The sequence below is a fragment of the Macaca fascicularis genome, chromosome 7 (genome assembly GCF_037993035.2).
Source record: "Macaca fascicularis isolate 582-1 chromosome 7, T2T-MFA8v1.1".
Classification (NCBI taxonomy): Eukaryota; Metazoa; Chordata; class Mammalia; order Primates; family Cercopithecidae; genus Macaca; species Macaca fascicularis.
In genome coordinates, this window is record NC_088381.1 from 103,463,020 (window position 1) to 103,483,985 (window position 20,966).

A 20,966-nucleotide genomic window follows, 5' to 3' on the forward strand; every position below is an offset into this window, starting at 1 on the left:
GATAACACAGAGAACAAATTCAGCATCCTATCAGATAAATTTAACAAAGAGATTGAAATAATTAAAAAGAACCAAGTAGAAATTCTGGAGCTGAAAAATGCAACTAGTATACTGAAGAATGCATCAGAGTTCTTTAATGGCAAAATGGATCATGCAGAAGAAACAATTAGTGAGGCTGAAGACAAGCTATTTGAAAATACACAGAGGAGACAAAAGAAAAAAGAAGAAAAACAGAATAAAACACACCTATAAGAACTAGAAAAAAAGCATCAAAAGGGTAAATCTAGAGTTATTGGCCTTAAAGAGGAGATAGACTGGGACATAAAGTTTATTAAGAGGGATAAAATCATAGAACTTCCCAAACCCAGAGAAAGATATAAACACTCAAGTACGAGTAGGTTATAGAACACTAAGCAGATTTAATCCAAATATGACTACCTTAAGACATTTAATAATCAAACTCTCAAAGGTCAAGGATAAAAGAAGGATTATAAAAGTAGCAAGACAAAAGAAACAAGTAACATACAATGGAGCTCCAATACATTTGGAAGCAGACTTCTCAGTAGAAATCTTATAGGCCAGGAGAGAATGGCATGACATATTTAAAGTGCTAAAGGAAAAAAAAAAAACCTTATTCTAAAATGATACATCTGGTGAAAATATCCTTTGAACATGGAGAAGAAATACAGACTTTCCCAGACAAACAAAAGCTGAGGGATTTCAAACACCAGATCTGTCCCACAAGAAATGCTAAAGGGATTTCTTCAGTCTGAAAGAAAAGAATGTTAATGAGCAGTAAGAAATTATCTGAAGATCCAAAACCCACTGGTGATAGTAAGTAAACAGAAAACCACAGAATATTATAACGCTGTAATTGTAGTGTGTAAACTACTCATATTGAAGTAGAAAGATGAAAAGATGAACCAAACAAAAATAATAACAACAACAACTTTTCAAGACATGGACAGCACAATAAGATATAAATAGAAAGAATAAAAAGTTACAAAGCAGGGGGATGAAGTTAACATGTAGAGTTGTTATTTTCTTTTTGCTTGTTTGTTTATGCAGTCAGTGTCAAGTTGTCATTAGTTTAAAATAATGGGTTATAAGATATTACTTGCAAGCCTTATGGTAACCTCCAATATAAACACATACAATGGATACACAAAAAATAAAAAGCAAGAAACAAAACCATACTACCAGAGAAAATCACTTTCACTAAAAGGAAAACAGGAAGGAAGGAAAGAAGGATGACAAGCCTGAAAAACAGCAAGAAAATAAATAACAAAGTGGGAGGAGTAAGTACCTACTTATCAATAATATCACTGAGGCTGGGCATGGCGGTTCACACCTGTAATCCCAACACTCTGGGAGGCTGAGGTAAGCAGATCACTTGAGGTCAGGAGTTTGAGACCAGCCTGGCCTGCATGGTGAAATCCTAAGACTATTAAAAAACTAAAAATCAGCCAGGTGTGGTGGTGTGTGCTTGTAGTCCCAGCTAGTTGGAAGGCTGAGACAAGAGAATCGTTTGAACCCAGGAGGTAGAGGCTGCAGTGAGCTGAGATTGCACCACTGCACTCCAGCCAGAGTGACAGAGTGAGACTCCATCTCAAAAAAAAAAAATAAAAAAAAAAAGAAAGAAAGAAAGAAAAAAGAATAAAAAATAAAAACCACTGAATGTAAATAGACTAAACTCAATCAAAAGAGAGGGTGGCTGAACGGATTAAAAAAATAAAACCCAATGATCTGTTGCCTACAAGAAACACACTTTGCCCTGTAAAGACACACATATACTGAAAATAAAGGGATGAAGATGTTTTACGCAAATGGAAACCAAAAAAGCAGAAGTAGTTACACTTACATCAGACAAAATAGATTTCAAGACAAAAAAGGTCATTATGTAATAATAAAGGGGTTAATTCAGCAAGAGGATAAAACAATTATAAATATGTATGCACTCAACACTGGAGCACCCTGCTATATAAAGCAAATATTATTAGAGCTAAAGAGAGAGATATATGCCAATACAATAATAGCTGAAGACTTAAACACTCCACTTTCAGCATTGGACATTTCATCCAGACAGAAAATCAACAGAGACATTGGACTTAATGTGCAGTATAGACCAAATGGACCTAATAGATATTTACAGAACATTTCATCCAATGGCTGTGGAATGCACATTTTTCTCCTCAGCATATATAACATTCTAAAAGATAGACCACATGTTAGGCCAAAAAATAAGTCTGAATATATTTTTAAAAACTGAAATAATATTAAGTATCTTCTCTGACCCCAATGGAATAAAACTAGAAATCAAAAATAGGAATTTTGGAAACTATACAAACACTTAGAAATTAAACAATATTGGCAGGGTTCGGTGGCTCACACCTGTAATCCCAGCACTTTCGGAGGCTGAGGTGGGTGGATCATGAGGTCAGGAGATTGAGACCATCCTGGCTAACACAGTGAAACCCTGTCTCTACTAAAAATACAAAAAATTAGCTGGGTGTGGTGGCAGATGCCTATAGTCCCAGCTACTTGGGAGGCTGAGGCAGGAGAATGGTGTGAGCTTGGGAGGCGGAGCTTGCAGTGAGTCGAGATTGTGCCACTGTGCTCCAGCCTGAGACTCCGTCTTAAAAGAAAAAAAAAAAAAAAAAAAGAAATTAAACAATATCTTCCTGAATGATCTGTGGGTCAATGAAGAGATTAAGAAAAAAACTGAAAAATATCTGGAAACAAATGATAATGAAAACACAACATATCAAAACCTATGGGATACAGTGAAAGCAGTACTAAGAGGGAAGTTTATAGCTATAAGCACCTACATCAAAAAAGCAGATAAACTTCAAATAAACAACCTAACAATGCATCTTAAAGAACCAGAAAAGCAAGAGCAAACCAAACCCAAAGTAAGCAGAAGAAAAATAATAAAGATCAGAGCAGAAATAAATAAAACTGAAATGGCAAAAATACAAAAGATCAATGAAATGAAAAATTGGGAAATGAAACAAAAATTGATTTTTTAAAAGGATAAACAAAATTGATAAACCTTTAGCCACTAAGAAAAAAAAGAAACAAGACCAAAATAAAATCAGAAATGAAAGAGGAGACATTAAAAACTGATATAGCAGAAATCAGAAGATCAACAGACAGGCTACTATGATCAACTATATGCCAATAAACTGGAAAACCTAGAAGAAATGGATAAACTCCTAGACACATACAACCTATTAAGATTGAACCATGAAGAAATGTAAAACCTGAACAGACCAGTAACATATAACGAGATTAAAGCTATAATAATAAGTCTGTCACCAAAGAAAGGCCCAGGACCCAGTGGTTTCATTGCTAAATTCTACCAAACATTTAAAGAACTAATACCAATCCTTCTGAAATATTCTGAAAAACAGGGGAGGAAGTATTTCCAAACTCATTCTCTGAGGCCAATATTACCCTGATATCAAAACAAAAGACATCAACAAAAAGAAAACTACAGGCCAATATTCCTGATGAACATTGACACAGAAATCCTGAACAAAATACTAGCAAACCAAATTCAACAATACATTAGAAAGATCACTCATCATGACCAAGGGAGATTTATCCCAGGGATTCAAGGATGATTCAACATATACAAATCAATCAATGTGATACATTTTATCAACAAAATGAAGGACAAAAACCTTTGTGATAATTGCAGTTGCTGCTGAAAAAAGCATCTGATAAATTCAACATCCCTTCATGATGAACACCTCCTCCCTACACCCCCAAAAAACTGGGAAGGAACATATCTCAACATAATAAAAGCCATATATGACAGACTCACAGCTAGTATTATTCTGAATGGAGAGAAACTGAAATCCTTTCCTCTAAGATCTAGAACAAGACAAAGGTGTCCACTTCCACCACTATTATTCAACATAGTACTGGTAGTCCTAGCTAGAGCAAGCAGACGAGAGAGAAATAAAGGGTATGCAAATTGGAAAGGAAGACATCAAATTATCCTTGTTTGCAGATGATACGATCTTTTATTTGGAAAGACCTAAAGACTCTATCAAAAAACTATTAGAACTGATAAACAAAGTCAAATTCAGTAAAGTTGCAGGATACAAAATCAACATACAAAAATCAGTAGCATTTCTATATGCCAACAGTGAACAGTCTGAAAAAGAAATTAAGAAAGTAATGCCATTTACAATAGCTACAAGTGAAATTAAATAGTTGGGAATAAACTTAATCTAAGAAGTTAAAGATTTCTACCATAAAAACTGTAAAACACTGATGAAAGAAATTGAAAAAGACACTAAACAATGGAAAGCTATTCCATGTCCATGTATTGAAACAATCATTATTTTCAATAATCATGTCCATACTACCCAAATCAATCTATAGGTTCAATGCAATCCCTATCAAAATGCCAATGACATTCTTTATAGAAACAGAACAAACAATCCTAAAATTTACATGGAACAATAAAAGACCCAAAAACAGTCAAAGCTGTCCTAGGTAAAATGAACAAAACTGGAAGACTCACATTATCTGATTTCATATAATACTACAGAGCTATAATTACCAAAACAGTATGGAACTGGCATAAAAATGGACACACAGACCAATGGAACAGTATAGAGAACCCAGAAACAAATCGTACATCTACAGTGAAGTCATTTTAAACAAAGGCAAATAACATACATTATGGAAAGGACAGTCTCTTCAATATATGATGCTGAGATAACTGGGGTTATCCATATGCAGAGGAACAAAACTAGACCCCTAACTCTTGCCATATATAAAAATCAAATCCAAAAGCATTAGAGACTTAAATCTAAGACCTCAAATTATGAAACTACTACAAGAAAACATTGGGGAAACTTGAGGGCATTGGACTGGGCAGATTTCTGGAGTAATACCCTACAAGCACAGGCAACCAAAATAAAAATGAACAAATAGGATCACATTAAGTTAAAAAGCTTTTGCACGGCAAAGTAAATGGTCAACAAAGTGAAGAGACAACCCACAGAAGGGGAGAAAATATTTGCAAAGTATCCATCTGACAAGGGGGATTAATAACTAGAATATACAAGGAACTCAAACAACACTACAGAAAAAATTCTAATAATTTGATTTAAAATGGGCAGAAGATCTGAACAGACATTTCTCAAAAGAAGACATAAATAAGGAAAACAAGTTAATATGTTCATATGAACATATGAAAACAAGTTCATATGAACACATATGAAAAGATGCTCAACATCATCAGAGAAATGTAAATCAAAACTACCAAATACAATGAGATATCATTTCACCTCAGTTAAAATGGTTTTTTTCCCAAAATGAGATACCATCTCACACCAGTTAGAATGGTGATCATTAAAAAGTCAGGAAACAACAGATGCTGGAGAGGATGTGGAGAACTAGGAACACTTTTACACTGTTGGTGCGACTGTAAACTAGTTCAACCATTGTGGAAGACAGTGTGGCGATTCCTCAGGGATCTAGAACTAGAAATATCATTTGACCCAGCCATCCCATTACTTGGTACATACCCAAAGGATTGTAAGTCATGCTGCTATAAAAACACATGCACATGTATGTTTATTGCGGCACTATTCACGATAGCAAAGACTTGGAACCAACCCAAATGTCGATCAATGATAGACTGGATTAAGAAACTGTGGCACATATACACCATGGAATACTATGCAGCCATAAAAAAGGATGAGTTCATGTCCTTTGTAGGGAGATGGATGAAGCTGGAAACCATCATTCTGAGCAAACTACTTCAAGGACAGAAAACCAAACACCGCATGTTCTCACTCATAGGTGGGAACTGAACAATGAGATCACTTGGACACAGGATGGGGAACATCACACACTGAGGCCTGTTGTGGGGTAGGGAGACGGGGGAAGGACAGCATTAGGAGATATACCTAACATAAATGACAAGTTAATGGGTGCAGCACACCAACATGGCACATGTATACATATGTAACAAAGCTGCAAGTTGTGCACATGTACCCTAGAACTTAAAGTATAATAATAATAATAAAAATAAATAAAATGGGTTTTATCCAAAAGACAGGCAACAAATGCTGGCGAGGAAGTGGAGAAAAGGGAACCCTCATACACTGTTGGTGGGAATGTTATGTTAGTACAACCACTATGCAGAACAGTTTGGAGGTTCCTCAAAAAACGAAAAAAGAGAACTGCTATATGATCCAGTAATCCTACTGCTAGGTATATACCCAAATGAAAGGAAATCAGCATATCTAAGAGATATCTACACTCCCACGTTTATTGCAGTATTATTTACAATAGCCAAAATTTGGGACCAACCTAAATGTCCATCAACAGATGAATGAAGAAAATGTGGTACATATATGCAATGGAGTACTATTTAGCCATAAAAAAGAATGAGATCCTGTCATTTGCAACAAGATAGATGGAACTGGAAGTCATTATGTTAAGTGAAATAAGCCAGGCACAGAAAGACAAACATTGCATGCTCTCACTGATCTGTGGGAGAAAAAAATGAAATCAATTGAACTCATGGAGATAGAGAGTAGAATGATGGTTACCAGAGACTAGGAAGGGCAGTGGGGAGTACGGGGTAAGTGGGGATGGTTAATAGGTTCTAAAAAAATAGAAAGAATGAATAAAATATTTGCTAGCAAAACAGAGTAACTACAGCAAAAAATAACTGAATTGTGCACTTAAAAATAACTAAAAACATATAATTGGATTATTTTGTAACACACAGAAAAGATAAGTGCTTGAGGTGAAGAATACCCCATTTACCCTGATGTATTATGTACTGTATGTCTGTGTCAAAATATTACATGCACTCTATAAATATATACACCTACTATGTACCCAGAAAAATTTTAAATAAATAAAAAGATGGGGAAGATCTCTATGAACTTACGTGTTATGAATTTCCAAGATACACTGTCAAGTGAAAAATCCAAAGCAAAGACTATCTAGGCTTATGTGTAACAAACAAGGAATAAAAGACAATATATGTGCATCTGTTCATTTGCGAAAAAATAATCATAGGATGGATGAACCATAGACTAAAAAAATAAAAACAACAGAGATGGAGGAAAGACCCTACACTGCATACAAACAGAAAAAAGTGACCTGAACTGAATTTCAAATTAATTATATAAACATACTGAAGTGGGAAAGGGGGAATAGGAAGTAACCCAAGTAACTTATGAACACATTTTTCGAACAATAATCTCTCTTGGTAAAGACAATAAGAACTCTTAACTATAAAGAGGCATAAGTTAATAATTTTTAAAAATAGAACAGCACAAAGAACTAAACATATCCAGATAAATAATCAATATGGAAACCAGATTTTTCATTGCTGGAGCAGGGAGTTACAAATAAGGAAAACGGGGAAGGATGGACTGAATCTCGTGGTGTTGGATTAGAAGTGGAGGTGTCAGACCAGGGCCTGTTGGCGGGGGAAGGGGAGGGAGAACATCAGGACAAATAGCTAACGCATGTGGTGATGGGTTGACAGGAGAAGCAAAACACCATGGTACATGTCTACTGATGTAACAAACCTGCACATTCTGCACATGTATCCTGGAACTTAAAGTAAAGTAAAATAAAATAAAATAAAATAAGAATTGGAGGTGTTGGTGTGAACTCAAGGTTTTTAATACTTTTAATTAGATACCGTCTTATTCTACCTGTGCTGGCATTACAAATACTATACACTGGGTGGCTTAAACAAGAGAAATTTATTCCTCACAGTTCTGAAAGCCAGAAAGATGAAGATAAAGGTGGCAGTCAATTCAGTATCTGTGAGGGTCCTCTTCTGGCTTGTAGATGACCACCTTCCAGTGTATCTTCACACGGTGGATATAGTTCTCTTCTTATAAGGGCACTAATCCCATTGATGAGGGCTTCATCCTCATGACCTAATTACCTCCCAAAGGTCCCACCTCCAAATTCCATGACACTGGGCATTAGGATTTCCATATATGAACTTCAGGAGAGACACAAACATTCAGTCTATAGCAGACATAGAGATGGGTGTGTGTGTGTGTGTGTACGTATGTTATGTATTTCCTAGCTGTATCTGCCAAAGGGGCCTTAAGAAACGATACCCCAATAGCAATGTGCATGCCTAGTTCTTAGATACTGATTTCTAAATACCATTTGCCACTTAATGGAAGCAGAGTTTCTTGGGGAAATGGGTAATTTCAGGGCTGGGACGGGGAAAGCACAAAGTGAGTCTGGAAAATTGTGTGCTGACAGAAATTAAAAGCATGCCCCCAAAATAATGGGAATTTATGAAAAAGAAGCCACTTTGAAGGGGCTCCCACTGGTTAAGCATGAGACATTTTGAGCACCAAAATAAATAATAGTTAAGGATTACAAATCATTGCATAAAATCAGAATCATGAGCCCACACTGAAATAAGATGAATAAGAAAGAAAGGAGAGCTCTTCCTTATAAGTAGAAAGCTAACTAATGAATGTAGAAAGAATGATGAATTAGGAAATCATCATTTGGCAGCTACTGAAACAATAATTGTTTCTGGTAAGAGTCATTAATGATTAGCAAAACCAGTTAGTGGAAATTTAAGGAGCCAAATATTTATATAGTATAGCCTCAAAGTACTGTCTAACAAATACTAATTCATTGAAAAGGGTTAAATAGTAGCTCTACAGCGGAAACACCTGGCAGACACAACCTTAATCATTTGACTAAAGTTAGCACCAATCAGTAATGAAACAAACTGACATCTGTGACACCTGATAAAATGTATTAAGAGGTACACAAAATCTTCTGATGTATTCCTGCCAAATATGCCTAATTTAAATCCAATAATGACAAACCTAATCGTGCTGAAACACAAAGCCAAAATGCAGGACATTTTATACAGTAATTAGACTATATTCTTTAAAATGTCAAGGTCAAGAAATAGAGAAAGATTAAGAACTGTTCCATATTATAGAAGGCTAAAGAGACATTATGACTGCATGTAAGGCATAATTTGGGAATTTCTTTTGCCCTAGAGGACGTTAGTGAGACAACTAGTGAAATATCTATATAATACAAATGTATCACTAATACTAATGCTAATTTCCTCATGTTGATAACTATTTTGTGGTTATATAAGAGAATTGCTTGATTTTAGGAAAAATGCAATAAAGTAGTCAGCAGTAATACATTTCTCTCTGTATTTCATACTACATACAAAGGGATACAGCAAATGTGGTGAACCAATATAAAGAATTCTTTGTACTATCCTTTCAACGTTTCTATAAACTTGAAATTATGTTAAAAGGAAACAATTCCACCATAAAACTCAAATGGAAGCTCTCAATTGATGTTTCTAACTAAAAACAATATGAACGTTGGCATCTATCTGTCAAGCACAGATTCCAGTCTTGGCTCTGATTATCTAGTAACAATTGAGTGACCTTGGGCAACTTAACCTTTCTAAGGCTCAATTCTCTATGAAGAGTAGGGATTAAAAAATATTTATCAAGATCATAAAGTTGTTTTGACGTTGAAATAATGCATATAAAGTACACACTGCTGGCACGTGATTTTTTAAAAAAAATCACTATATAAATGTTCTTTTTGCTTTATTTTTATTGAATTTATCTTTTAAAACTTGTTAGCCCAAGCCCATATTCACCAATAACAATGAGCCATTTGAGAAGTCTAAAAACTCCTGGCCCATATACAGTTTATTCAAATTCTTAAACATTTGAGGTTAAGGAGGAGCAATCTGAATACCATGCTGATAAATGCCTCCCTATACTGGTGGCTACATGAGATTAAGAGTTCCTAGAGAAATAATAACACAATTAAAATGCTTCAATATATCTATTTGTCCATACGTAGTGTGCAAGCTTCTAATAAAAGATAATAAAAACCCAATTCAAAAAAATTAGAAGATACTGGAATGCAACACAGTGGAGAAGAACCAGTGGATTTAGGTAATATTCTGATGTTTATCACACAGAGAGGAATGTAATTCTAAAGACGTTTAAGGGCAGGTGTGGTGGCTCATGCCTCTAATCCTAGCACTTTGGGAGGTCCAGGCAGGTGGATCACCTGAGGTCAGGAATTCGAGACCAGCCTGGCCAATATGGTGAAACCCCGTCTCCAACAAAAATACAAAAATTAGCCGGGCATGGTGGTATATGCTTGTAGCCCCAGCTACTAGGGAAGCTGAGGCAGGAGAACTGCTTGAACCTGGGAGGTGGAGGTTGCAGTGAGCTGAGATCACGCCACTGCACTCCAGCCTGGGTGACAGAGCAAGACTCCGTCTCTAAATAAATAAATAAATAAGATGTTTAAGATAAAGCATATTTGAGGCTGGGTAGGGTGGCTCACGCCTGTAAACCCAACACTTTGGGAGGCCGAGGCGAGTGGATCACGAGGTCAGGAGTTCAAGACCAGCCTGGCCCATATGGTGAAACCCTGTCTCTACAAAAAATACAAAAAAGACCCAAAAAACAAAAAACAAAAAACTAGCAGGTGTGGTGGCATGTGTCTGTAGTCCCAGCTACTCTTCTAGTCCCAGTTACTTGGGAGGCTGAGGCAGGAGAACTGCTTGAACCCAGGAGGCGGAGGTTGCAGTGAGCCGAGATTGTGCCACAGTACTCCAGTCTGGGCAACAAAGCGAGACTCTATCTCAAAAAAAAAAAAAAAAGAAGAGTGAATGATAGGCTGGGCACAGTGACTCACACTACTAAAAATACAATAATTAGCTCAGCATGGTGGCGTACACCTGTGGTCCCATTTTGGGGGCTGAGGTGGGAGGATCACTTGAGTGTGGGAGGCGAAGGTTGCAGTGAACCCAGATTGCACCTCTGTACTCCAGCCTGGGTGACAGAGTGAGATCCTGTCTCAAAAAAAAAAAAGAAAAAAAAAAAAAAAAAAAAAAAGAATGAATAAAATCTGAGATCAAAAAAGTATTTTCAGGATGATTTGATTTTGTCTTCTACATGATTACTCTCTCCTAGACCTGGTGTTCTTCCTAGGTTTCCTACTAGGCCTTTCAGTCACTTTTACTGAATCATCTTTCTCTGCCTTCTCCTTAACTGTTATTCTTCAATGTGCTATACTTTGCTGACTCATCTTACTCTACTATATTGCCTTAAGTGATTTCATGTATTCTCACAATGTTAATACTACTCATGTACTGACAATGCCAATAATTTTATTTTCAGCATCAAATTTTCTAATCAGGTATATAATTGCTTTGCTGGTGGTCTCCAACTGGATATTACTTTTTATATGCAACAAATTTAAAACTGAAACTCACTGTTCCAACAAAGCTGCTCCTTCCTGTATTCCTTACCTTGGTTGTGGACTCGACTTTCTGTGTACCTGTTCTCTATTCCTTTAGCCTTAGTTCAGAGCATCATCCTTTCTTATAAAGATGATTTTAATAATAATCACCATATTTGACTTTTAAGTCAACTTTCACATTTTCTCAAGTGATTTTTCACAAATCTGGTCATATTTTAAAATAAAAACCCTTCAAAAAAGTCACTTTCATAGAAATCCCATGTTCACAGTGTGACATCCAAGGCCCTTCATAATCTGGCCCCTTCCTATCTTAGAAGTTTCATTTTCCCAGCTCTTAACCATTCACTTCACATTCTAAAATATGGAACTGCCTAGTTGTTTCTCCAAAACAAACCATACTATTTTATAGTCCCCAGATTTACACATGCTATTCATACCACTTGGAATAAGTTTCTGATTCTACTGTTTGTCTCTATTTATGTCTCTATTTAACTTTAAAAGAATTTTTCCTAAATAAGCCCTTCCACAATAGTTAATTACTTCTTTCTCTATTCTACCTGGTATCTTACACATTTTTCTACTTTTTATACTAAGTATTTATTACATTGTGTTGCCTCATTTGTGTCTCTAATTTTTAAATTCCATGAGAACAGGGAGTATCATGTTTATCTCTGTTTAGTGCCTAGCAGAATGCCACACTCATATTTTATGATAAGAAAAAGTTTAATAAATTTAGTGGGCAAGAAAGCAAAAACTTAGAAGTATAGCTTTTTCATATTAATAGCTAGATTTCTGGAAGACAAAGATGATATAGAAAAAGATGAACAATTAGTTATCCAGATATTATTCATAAACTGGATTTGGAATTCTAGACCATAGCCTGCGACACTAAAGTGAAGGACACTTTGCTAAAAATGGAGTCCAGATGAGGTAGCTCATGCCTGTAATCCCAGCACTTTGGGAGGCTGAGGCAGGTGGATCACTTGAGGCCAGGAGTTTGAGACCAGCCTGGCCAAGATGATGCGACCCTGCCCCCTACACACACACATCTCTACTGAAAATACAAAATTGGCCAGGCATGGTGGTGTACACCTGTAATCCCAGTTACTTGAGTGGCTGAGACACGAGACCCGCTTGAACCTGGGAGGCAGAGGTTGCAGTGAGCTGAGACTGCGCCACAGTACTCCAGCTTGGGTGACAGAGCAAGATGACTCTGCCTCAAAAAAATTTTAAAAATTTTAAATCAAAAAAATAAAAATGGAGTATATGTCTCTTTTAAAGGTGAAGAAGATGATGATGAAGTATTTATCAAGAGCTAAACAATCTGTTCAAACGGTGTTTAAACTGAGTATGAAGGGAAAGAATAAAAAGTTTTGCGGTAAACACATGAAATCAGTAAGAAATGATAATGGCCGACAGTAGGAAAGGAAAAAAGTATAAAAGCCTCATGTATGCCACACAAGAAAACAACTAGGAATAGGTCCAGAAACATAACTACAGCTTCAGATTTCTGTAAATTAATAAGAACATAAGCAGTAAATAAAACATACTTGATATTTCAAAACAATATGGTTAAGGGGAGACCTGGAGAATAGAATTCAAGACTGAGATGTGACATGGGAAGAGATGAGAATAATTCTCAGAGGAAACTAATAGAATCTAGAGCAGCCTTGTCTGATAGAACTTTGTGCAATGATGAAAATGGTCTATATTTGCCCATGTGGCTATTGAGCACTTGGTATTTGCAAACAAGGAATTACATTTTTCATGTGAACTTTAAATTTAATGTAAACTGAAAGCAATAAGCAGTTAGCAGCTACCATAGTGAGCAGCACAGACCTACAGTCTCTACAACATTTATGTATAATGTCAGGCATATAATTAAAAAATAGACATAACAACAGGAAAATGAAACTCATAGTCAACAGGAAGAAAACTCAATAGAAACGGAGTTAGTGATGACACAGATACTGGATTTAGTAGTCAAGGACTCTATTTTAATTATTATAAATATGTTAAAGTATCTAAAAGAGAAGATGTATATAATTGAAGAAATGCAGAATTTCAGGTAAGATATGAAAACTTAAAAACAAAACAAAACAAAAAGAAACTCTAGAACTGGTAAATATAATATCTGAAAAAATTAAAGAACCCTTATAATAAATTTACTGAGGTAAATGACACCTAATGGAATGTTTTGGCAGACAGAGGAGAAGTCTTCTTTTAAGTGACATATCTCTATATATTATATCTTTACTTTCTATCTATACAAAAACAAGTGGCTGCCTTTAGAGGTGATGAATTCCTCAGAATTAATAATCTTCAGGCATAGGTAAGAACACAATTTGGCAGAATGTAGTGATATAGAGGTAGACAGAATGTCCTCTAAGGTTCCTTACAATCTTGAGACTCAAAGATTTTATCAAATGGCAATGAAATGTGAACCAAAATATAATTTAGTTATACTTACATAACAGAAAGACATTTCACACTATAGTTGATTCTGAACAAAGATAAATTTTTACCATGTAAATATACATACCATTAAAGTTTTAAAATACAAATACTTTACTAAATAACCACATATTAATCATCAAACAAAATTTAAATTACCCTCTTGTCCATTTCATAAGATGAAGCTTCTGTACTTGGTAAAAGATGGGTGATAGTAGCTATTAGGATCTGTAAGCAAAAAAAAATTTTTTTAAAAGGAGCTCTATATATGTCAAATTAATGGTACATTCTGAAACTTAATTGTTAAATGCTGAAGTGATACAAAACCTACTGCTGCAAATTTATTCTAAACACATTAACACTGTTATTTCAAAGTAATGCTTAATAGGCAAGCTTTTCAAGTACACTTAACTATCAATTGTTTATAATCCTCATGTATGGAACCAAAATTATATATATTGTGTCAACCATAAATGGGTTTCTTCCCAATTCAACGGGGTAAATCAATATGTATAAACACACAGAAAATATATGTTCATTATAGAAAAATTAAAAGATACAGATAAGAAAAAGACTAATAAAAACCATCATAGGCTGGGCACAGTGGCTGGCCCATACCCACTTTGGGAGCCTGGGTGACAGAGACCCTGTCTCAAAACAACAAAAAACCACTGTAATCCTGTCACCTGAAGAAATCTACTCTATTGCCTTTCCAGGACTTTTATTTAAATACACACACACACACACACACACACGGCTTTTTAAAAAAATGTGACTTTTTATTTATTTTTTTGAGACGGAGTCTCACTCAGCCACCCAGGCTGGAGTGTAGTGGAGTGATCTCGGCTCTCAGTTCAAGTGATTCTCTTGCCTCAGCCTCCTGAGTAGCTGGGATTACAGGTGTGGGCCACCACGCCCAGCTAATTTTTGTATTTTTAGTAGAGACAGGGTTTCGTCACGTTGGCCAGGCTGGTCTCGAACTCACAACCTCTGGTGATCCGCCCACCTCAGCCTCCCAAAGTGCTGGGATTATAGGCATGAGCTACCGTGCCCAGCCAAATGTGGCTTTTTAAATTAACATATATCATACACCGAATATTATTTGAATAAATATAAAGTACAGAATACAAAGTAAATGAAAAAGACATTACTTAAAAAAAGGCAAAATCTTCATATACAGTGTTATCATTTACCCCGGAAATCATTTAGTCTCATTTAATTTTTTTATGTGCATGTTAAAAATGTATAGGTATATATTTATTGTATTTTTATTTTCATTGTACTGTATGCTATTACATTTTTAGAAATTATTGCCTCAATGCAGTAAGTAGAAAATTCCTCTAAATACACTTTATACAGACAAAGATTTTACTCACTAGTGCGATACTTACTACATTCAGTGCTGTAACAGAGGCTGGTAAGATGACTGAGTGGGAAAAGCATGAACTTTGGAATCTTACAGACTTGGGTCTGAGTCCTGTTCTCTTAGCTTATGACTCTTATATAGTTATTAAATCCTCAGTTCTCTCATCTTAAATAAGGGAGGAGATTAGCGACAGGGAAGGGAATAACCTATCTCAAGAAACTTCTAAGAATTAAATGAGATATTATATGAAAAGGTGACTGGTACATGGTAGGTGTCTAATAAATATGAGTTCTCATCTTTCCTAAAAATGTTATAAAGACAGGAAGGTAAGAATGATAAATTCTGGTTAGGGAGAGCAGATGGGGATTTTTATTTTTTGAGGAGATGGTATTTAAGCCCATCACTGAAAGATGAGGGCACTAGAGAAGAGAAGCAAAGCATTTCAGATAGGAGGAAGAAAGCCAGGGGTATGTTTAAGTGATGATAAGCAGATTCAGTTGCCTGAACAACATGGCGTTTCAAAGGAATCTGTATATGATTCTTAAAAAACCAGTTGAGTTCTCCTGTGGAGGCCCTGAATTCACAGCTAAAGAATTTGGGCTTTATTTTACAGTCAAAGGAAAATCAGTCCTTTTTTTTTTTTTTTTTCGGGTACGTGATATGGTAAGAGCCATGTAAATGTGAATGATGACTTTAAGAGCAAGACCACACAAACCAGAAGGAGGCAACACCAATATCTCAAGAAAGAAATAATGAAGGACTGAAGTATGTCAGGTGTTGCAGGAAGCACAGGAGATAACGAATTAGAATGAACAAAAATTCACAAATGACTGGCTAAAGAAAAAAGAAAAAAAATAATGTCCTGATTTTGGTAACTGGAATGATGGTATGTTTTCCCTACTTAAGAGGGAATGAAGCGGGAATGAAGCAACATGTATGTTTATGAAGACAATGACATAGGTTTACACATAATTTTCACTACAACTAATAAATTGTTTTTTGTTTAACTGTTTGTTAACACAGGGTCTTGCTATGTTACCTAGGCTGGCCTCAAGCGATCCTTCCAACTTAGTCTCCCAAAGTGCCTGGATTACAGGCATAAGCCACTGGGCTTGGCCTAATAAATTGTTTCTAGTGCTTTTACTTTGTCCAAAACCAGGAATACAGTCTTCTAACATAAAAGACAAGGGAACTATCAAGAACTTTGATACCACAAAAAAGCATGATGGGTAGCCATTATTTAGCTATGTAAAAAAAATTTTTAACTATTAAATAATTTTACAATTCAAAGTATCCAAATCTAAAAAAAATTTAACAAGGTCATAATAAATAAATGAGAAATTACTTACTTGAATAATTTTCAAGGGAGAATCAGGCTGGTAAATCTGAAGTCTAGGTACATAATGAACCAGCATGTGAAGCATGTTACAAGCCACGTGGGCTACTGTTTTATTAGTAAACTGCAATAATAAAAAAAAAATTGTTTTAAAAATTTTCTTGATGAACTTTTCATCAAAGCATTATCTGCTGAAATTTTTTACATTTCATATATTTGTAGGATTATAAATCCTACATTTATAAGTGATTAAGATAAATCTCCAGCTGCAAAATAAAAAAAACCACAACACATTCTAAAGACACGTACAACTTTAATTTTCCTTTGTAATGTTTGACTGTCCTCATTAAAGTTTTGTTGCATTTTCTCTTATGTGGATTTATGCAATGGCCTCTAAATCACTATTCTTTTTATCAATCTTTGCCCCGTTCCAATCAACTATCCACCACACTTCCAAATTAATCTTCTATAGCACTGTTATGATACTGACATTATGCTTAAAACTCAGATGACTCCCCAATGGCATAAAGACAAACTTCTTATGCTTCTCTATGTCCACATTTCACCCACACTTCAAACCCCAATGTGTCTCCTCTTTTCCAGTCTTCTCTGATAACTAAGTCAAAATGATTTCTGTTTCTTCCGAACTCAATCAGCAGTTTATATTACACACTCAGTTTATATTATATACCCATTTAGTACTCTCAGGTTTTTATGATTTATTATTCTCATTTTAATCTTTTTCAGCTACTATTAACATCTTGAAGCTAGTATTTATAAATTTTTCCTATTGTTATCCCTCACTCTGTCTAGCAACGTGCCTCATAGTAAATGTTTAGAAATATCTGTCATGTAACTATTATTTAAAAATATTTATTAACTACTTTGTATGTTTACAGTCTTACACAGGTGCTGTGGGTTTTTTACAAGTCTTACAACAACAATAATATCATGCATCCTTTCATAAACAAAGAGTACTCATTTATTCATTCAGACTCTCCAAATAATTACATTATTACTACTGAAAAAATCTTGTTCTGTCTACAAAGAAGGCGCTTAACTTGAAAAGATAAAGCGAAAAAACTGAACAGCTCAAGAATTCAGGGAGTGGTAATAAAGATCAAAGAGCAGTAAGTTACAGAAATACTAGTTAAAAAAGAAAAACAGAAAAATCCTATATATGTTTTAAATGGTGGGTTTCCTTTTTTAGACATCTACCACATATAGTTTAGGGGCAAAGCTAAATACATAAAAAGTTGAGATAAAAATGAGTCACCATAAAGATACCCTAAATTCAAGAAATAGAACAATTTTTAAGGAATGAGTCAGGATCAAGAAAATAATAGAATAATAAAGTAATGAAAACATTTACTAAATGTTACACAAGATATAATTAATATTTGGAGGAAAAAAACATGCATTCTCTACTATCTTAATATATTTCACTAAACAGTTTTCTTTACCTTTAAGGAAACACAAATCACATTCAGAGCTTCCTTAATTTGAGGATGATGAGACTCATGGACTAGTTCTTCACAAATCCAAATACCTAAACTACAAAGTGCTACACATCTGCAAAAAAGGCAAACAACAACGGTTACATAAAATGAAACCACCACCACAAACATGACCCACAATGAACTGACACAGAATGAACATGCACGATTTAAAACGAATTAATGAACTTGTTACTCTAAACATTAACTGGTAACCAAAGAAGAGAAAGTATGAAGAAAGCAGAATCCTAAAACTTCTGAGCCTAATTTTCTATTATAATTTACTAAGAAGACTATAGGCTGGGATACCACACACGTTTTTTAAAAATCCATGTTAACAGACTGACATTGCTACAAGCCTTCCCAAACAAAATGTAACCTGCTTTCAAAATGGAAAGTATAATTTTATTGACTGACAACAGCAAAATGAACTTAAGTAAAAACATGAAGCTGATGGAGTATGTTAAATATTTTTGTATATTTTAAATTTAACACTTCTAGCTACAAATTATTTTTAAAACAAATTGAGAACATAAAATTTATGTAACTTATTTTAAAATCCAACAGAAACAGAACTTGTAGAATTTTTATCCTGTTCCCTAATGTATTGCAAAGCTTCATTTCTATAGCAATATAATTTCAGCTGGGTGTCAGCTTGAAGAGAGTTATTTAATGATTAGAATCAGTAAGGACTCTATTAGTGTGTTCAACTTTAAGCTTCTGATAAAATGCATAATGGTTCTAAGTATCAAAACAGTCACCTTCTTCTAGTATCCTGTTATATATGCCATGTCCAGATACTGATATTCTTAATTTCAGTGGAATGCTAAACTTCAGAAAAATTCAATGCAGATTTTTCTTCCTTAACACAGCAGATTTAGTATATGTTTTTTTAGAAACTTATATAAGTCTCTTCTTTTAGTCTAGAGTGTTAAGGCTACCAAACTGTTTACTATGAAAATTACCTGAGAGTCTTCTAGATGAAGTCTACTACTTTATTTTTTCCCTACTGTTGTTCATCCATAAATCCTAGGTAATATTTGTAGCACTAACTAACCAAGCTTCGGGTTTAGCTATGGAAACATCTATAATCCTAAAGCAACAATAAAATCTGAAGTGAAGCAAAGCTCTCCATGGATGCAGCTAACTAAAGGCAGAGACTGAGAATACAAATGTTTAACAATCTTTATTGTAACACGAGGAGGTAAGAAAGGATATATATATTTTTTTCTTGCATGTAGAGTTTCCTACACCCCCCTCCACAAGATGTCAGAATAATCTAGATTATTCCCAGCATATAGTTTAATTCTCTGCTCCTGCTCAGACTGGGGGTATTAAGTTTCTTTTTTCTTTTTTTGAGACAGAGTCTCACTCTGTCTTGCCCAGGCTGCAGTGCAGTGGCACGATCTCCGCTCACTGCAACCTCCACCTCCCCAGTTCAAGCAATTCTCCTGCCTCAGCCTCCTGAGTAGCTGGAACTACAGGGGTACACTACCACACCCGGCTAATTTTTTGTATTTTTAGTAGAGACGAGGTTTCACCATGTTGGCCAGGCTGGTTTCGAACTCCTGACCTCAGGTGATCTGCTATTTTCGGCCTCCAAAAGTGCTGGGCTTCCAGGCATGAGCCACCATGCCTGGCCTGGGAATACAAGTTTCTAAAAAAACATATACTAAAAAGGTATAGAAAAACAAGTTGAGACAATGCTTAAATTCAGCTTCTGGGGTTTTTCCATATTCTCCATAACACAAGCTGTTGTGTTAATGATTCCCAGGTCTACTGCTAGGCGGCTATGTTTTAGGTTTCCACATTCTTCCACTTGAGGAGCAACATAGTTTTGTTTTGTTTTGTTTTCAAAAAGCAAAAGCTCTACAATTTTAAGCACTAAGGTCAAACTTGGTATTGCCACTTCTTAATTGTGCATCTAATGAGCCTCTGAAGACAAACTGCCAGGGTTCTGTCATATCTAGATGATAGGGCAGATTATTGAAATTCCCTGGGTTCTAGTTTTCTGTTAAAAGGTGGATGAAAATTATACCTGTCTCATAGAGGTATCACAAAATTCAAAGAGATAATAAATATAAGGCACTTAGAACAGTGCCTAGCACGCACATACAAAGGGCTTTAAAAATGTTAGCTAGCTTGCCTACACCCCCGTCCCACCAGTTATGCATTATCAGAGACTTACTGTTAACTTTCTAAGCATCAGTATCTGGCTAGCAAAACTGGAAGAAGAGGGTGATTCTATTAAACTCTCAAAATTGTGATGAGAGTTAAATGAAACAATATTATACGAAAATCCGTGTAAACTTAATTGGGATTAGCGTAAAAGAACAATTTTCTCAAAGATATTTGTTTTTAGTTAGCTTGGCTATTAAGAGAGAAAAATATGCAATTAAAATTTTAAAAACTGGAGCTATGTCTTAATTTAAACAAATGGTTCACTGTACATTATTTTTATTTGCTGGAAAAAGATTTAAATTAGAATAAGAATCCAAATCATCAAAGCCATGATCTGTACCTTTTGAACTTTGGGTCAAAAAATGTGTAGATAACTGGAAAACAGGAGCTTTACAGAGATGTAGATCTGAGGAGTAGTAGCACAGACTAATGTTGCGGCAAATGATGTACTATTAGAATTAGCATCAAGAAATATAAAACATGACTTAATGTCATTTTGGGGAAGAGAAGAAACATGGTATGCTACTAGTAACCTGCTAATTTAAATCTCAATCTTTTTTTGAAAAGGTTTTGTAAAACAGAGAAAATGTCAGCTTTTATTTCTTAAGACATTTAGAAAAAAATCGAAAACTATGACTTATATTCTATTTTTAAAAATCTTGATCAAATATTTATAAATATTAAAATATACTATTTCCTTAGGTATATTACTTTCTATAATAAAATATTTTATTTTAGTTCAATTTAACAAAAATTCATTGGGTACCTGCTACTGCATTTCAAGGTACTGCATAAAAGACACTGACAAATATAACTGAATAATAAACAAAATGTACTT

The 20,966-nt window shown here is 34.9% G+C and overlaps 1 protein-coding gene across 15 annotated transcripts in view; it reads right to left on the bottom strand.

Annotated features, from left to right (window-relative positions):
* The window catches only part of RALGAPA1 (Ral GTPase activating protein catalytic subunit alpha 1), a 275,782-nt gene that overhangs the window by 106,977 nt on the left and 147,839 nt on the right, over positions 1-20,966 (bottom strand). For all 15 annotated transcript variants that reach the window (XM_073997236.1, XM_005561086.4, XM_065548726.1 and 12 more), the window contains 3 exons: positions 17,915-18,023; positions 16,465-16,575; positions 13,909-13,977 (listed from right to left, as the gene is read on the bottom strand). In XM_073997236.1, the coding sequence (XP_073853337.1) occupies positions 13,909-13,977; positions 16,465-16,575; positions 17,915-18,023 (289 nt within the window). The remainder of the gene's footprint in view (positions 1-13,908; positions 13,978-16,464; positions 16,576-17,914; positions 18,024-20,966) is intronic.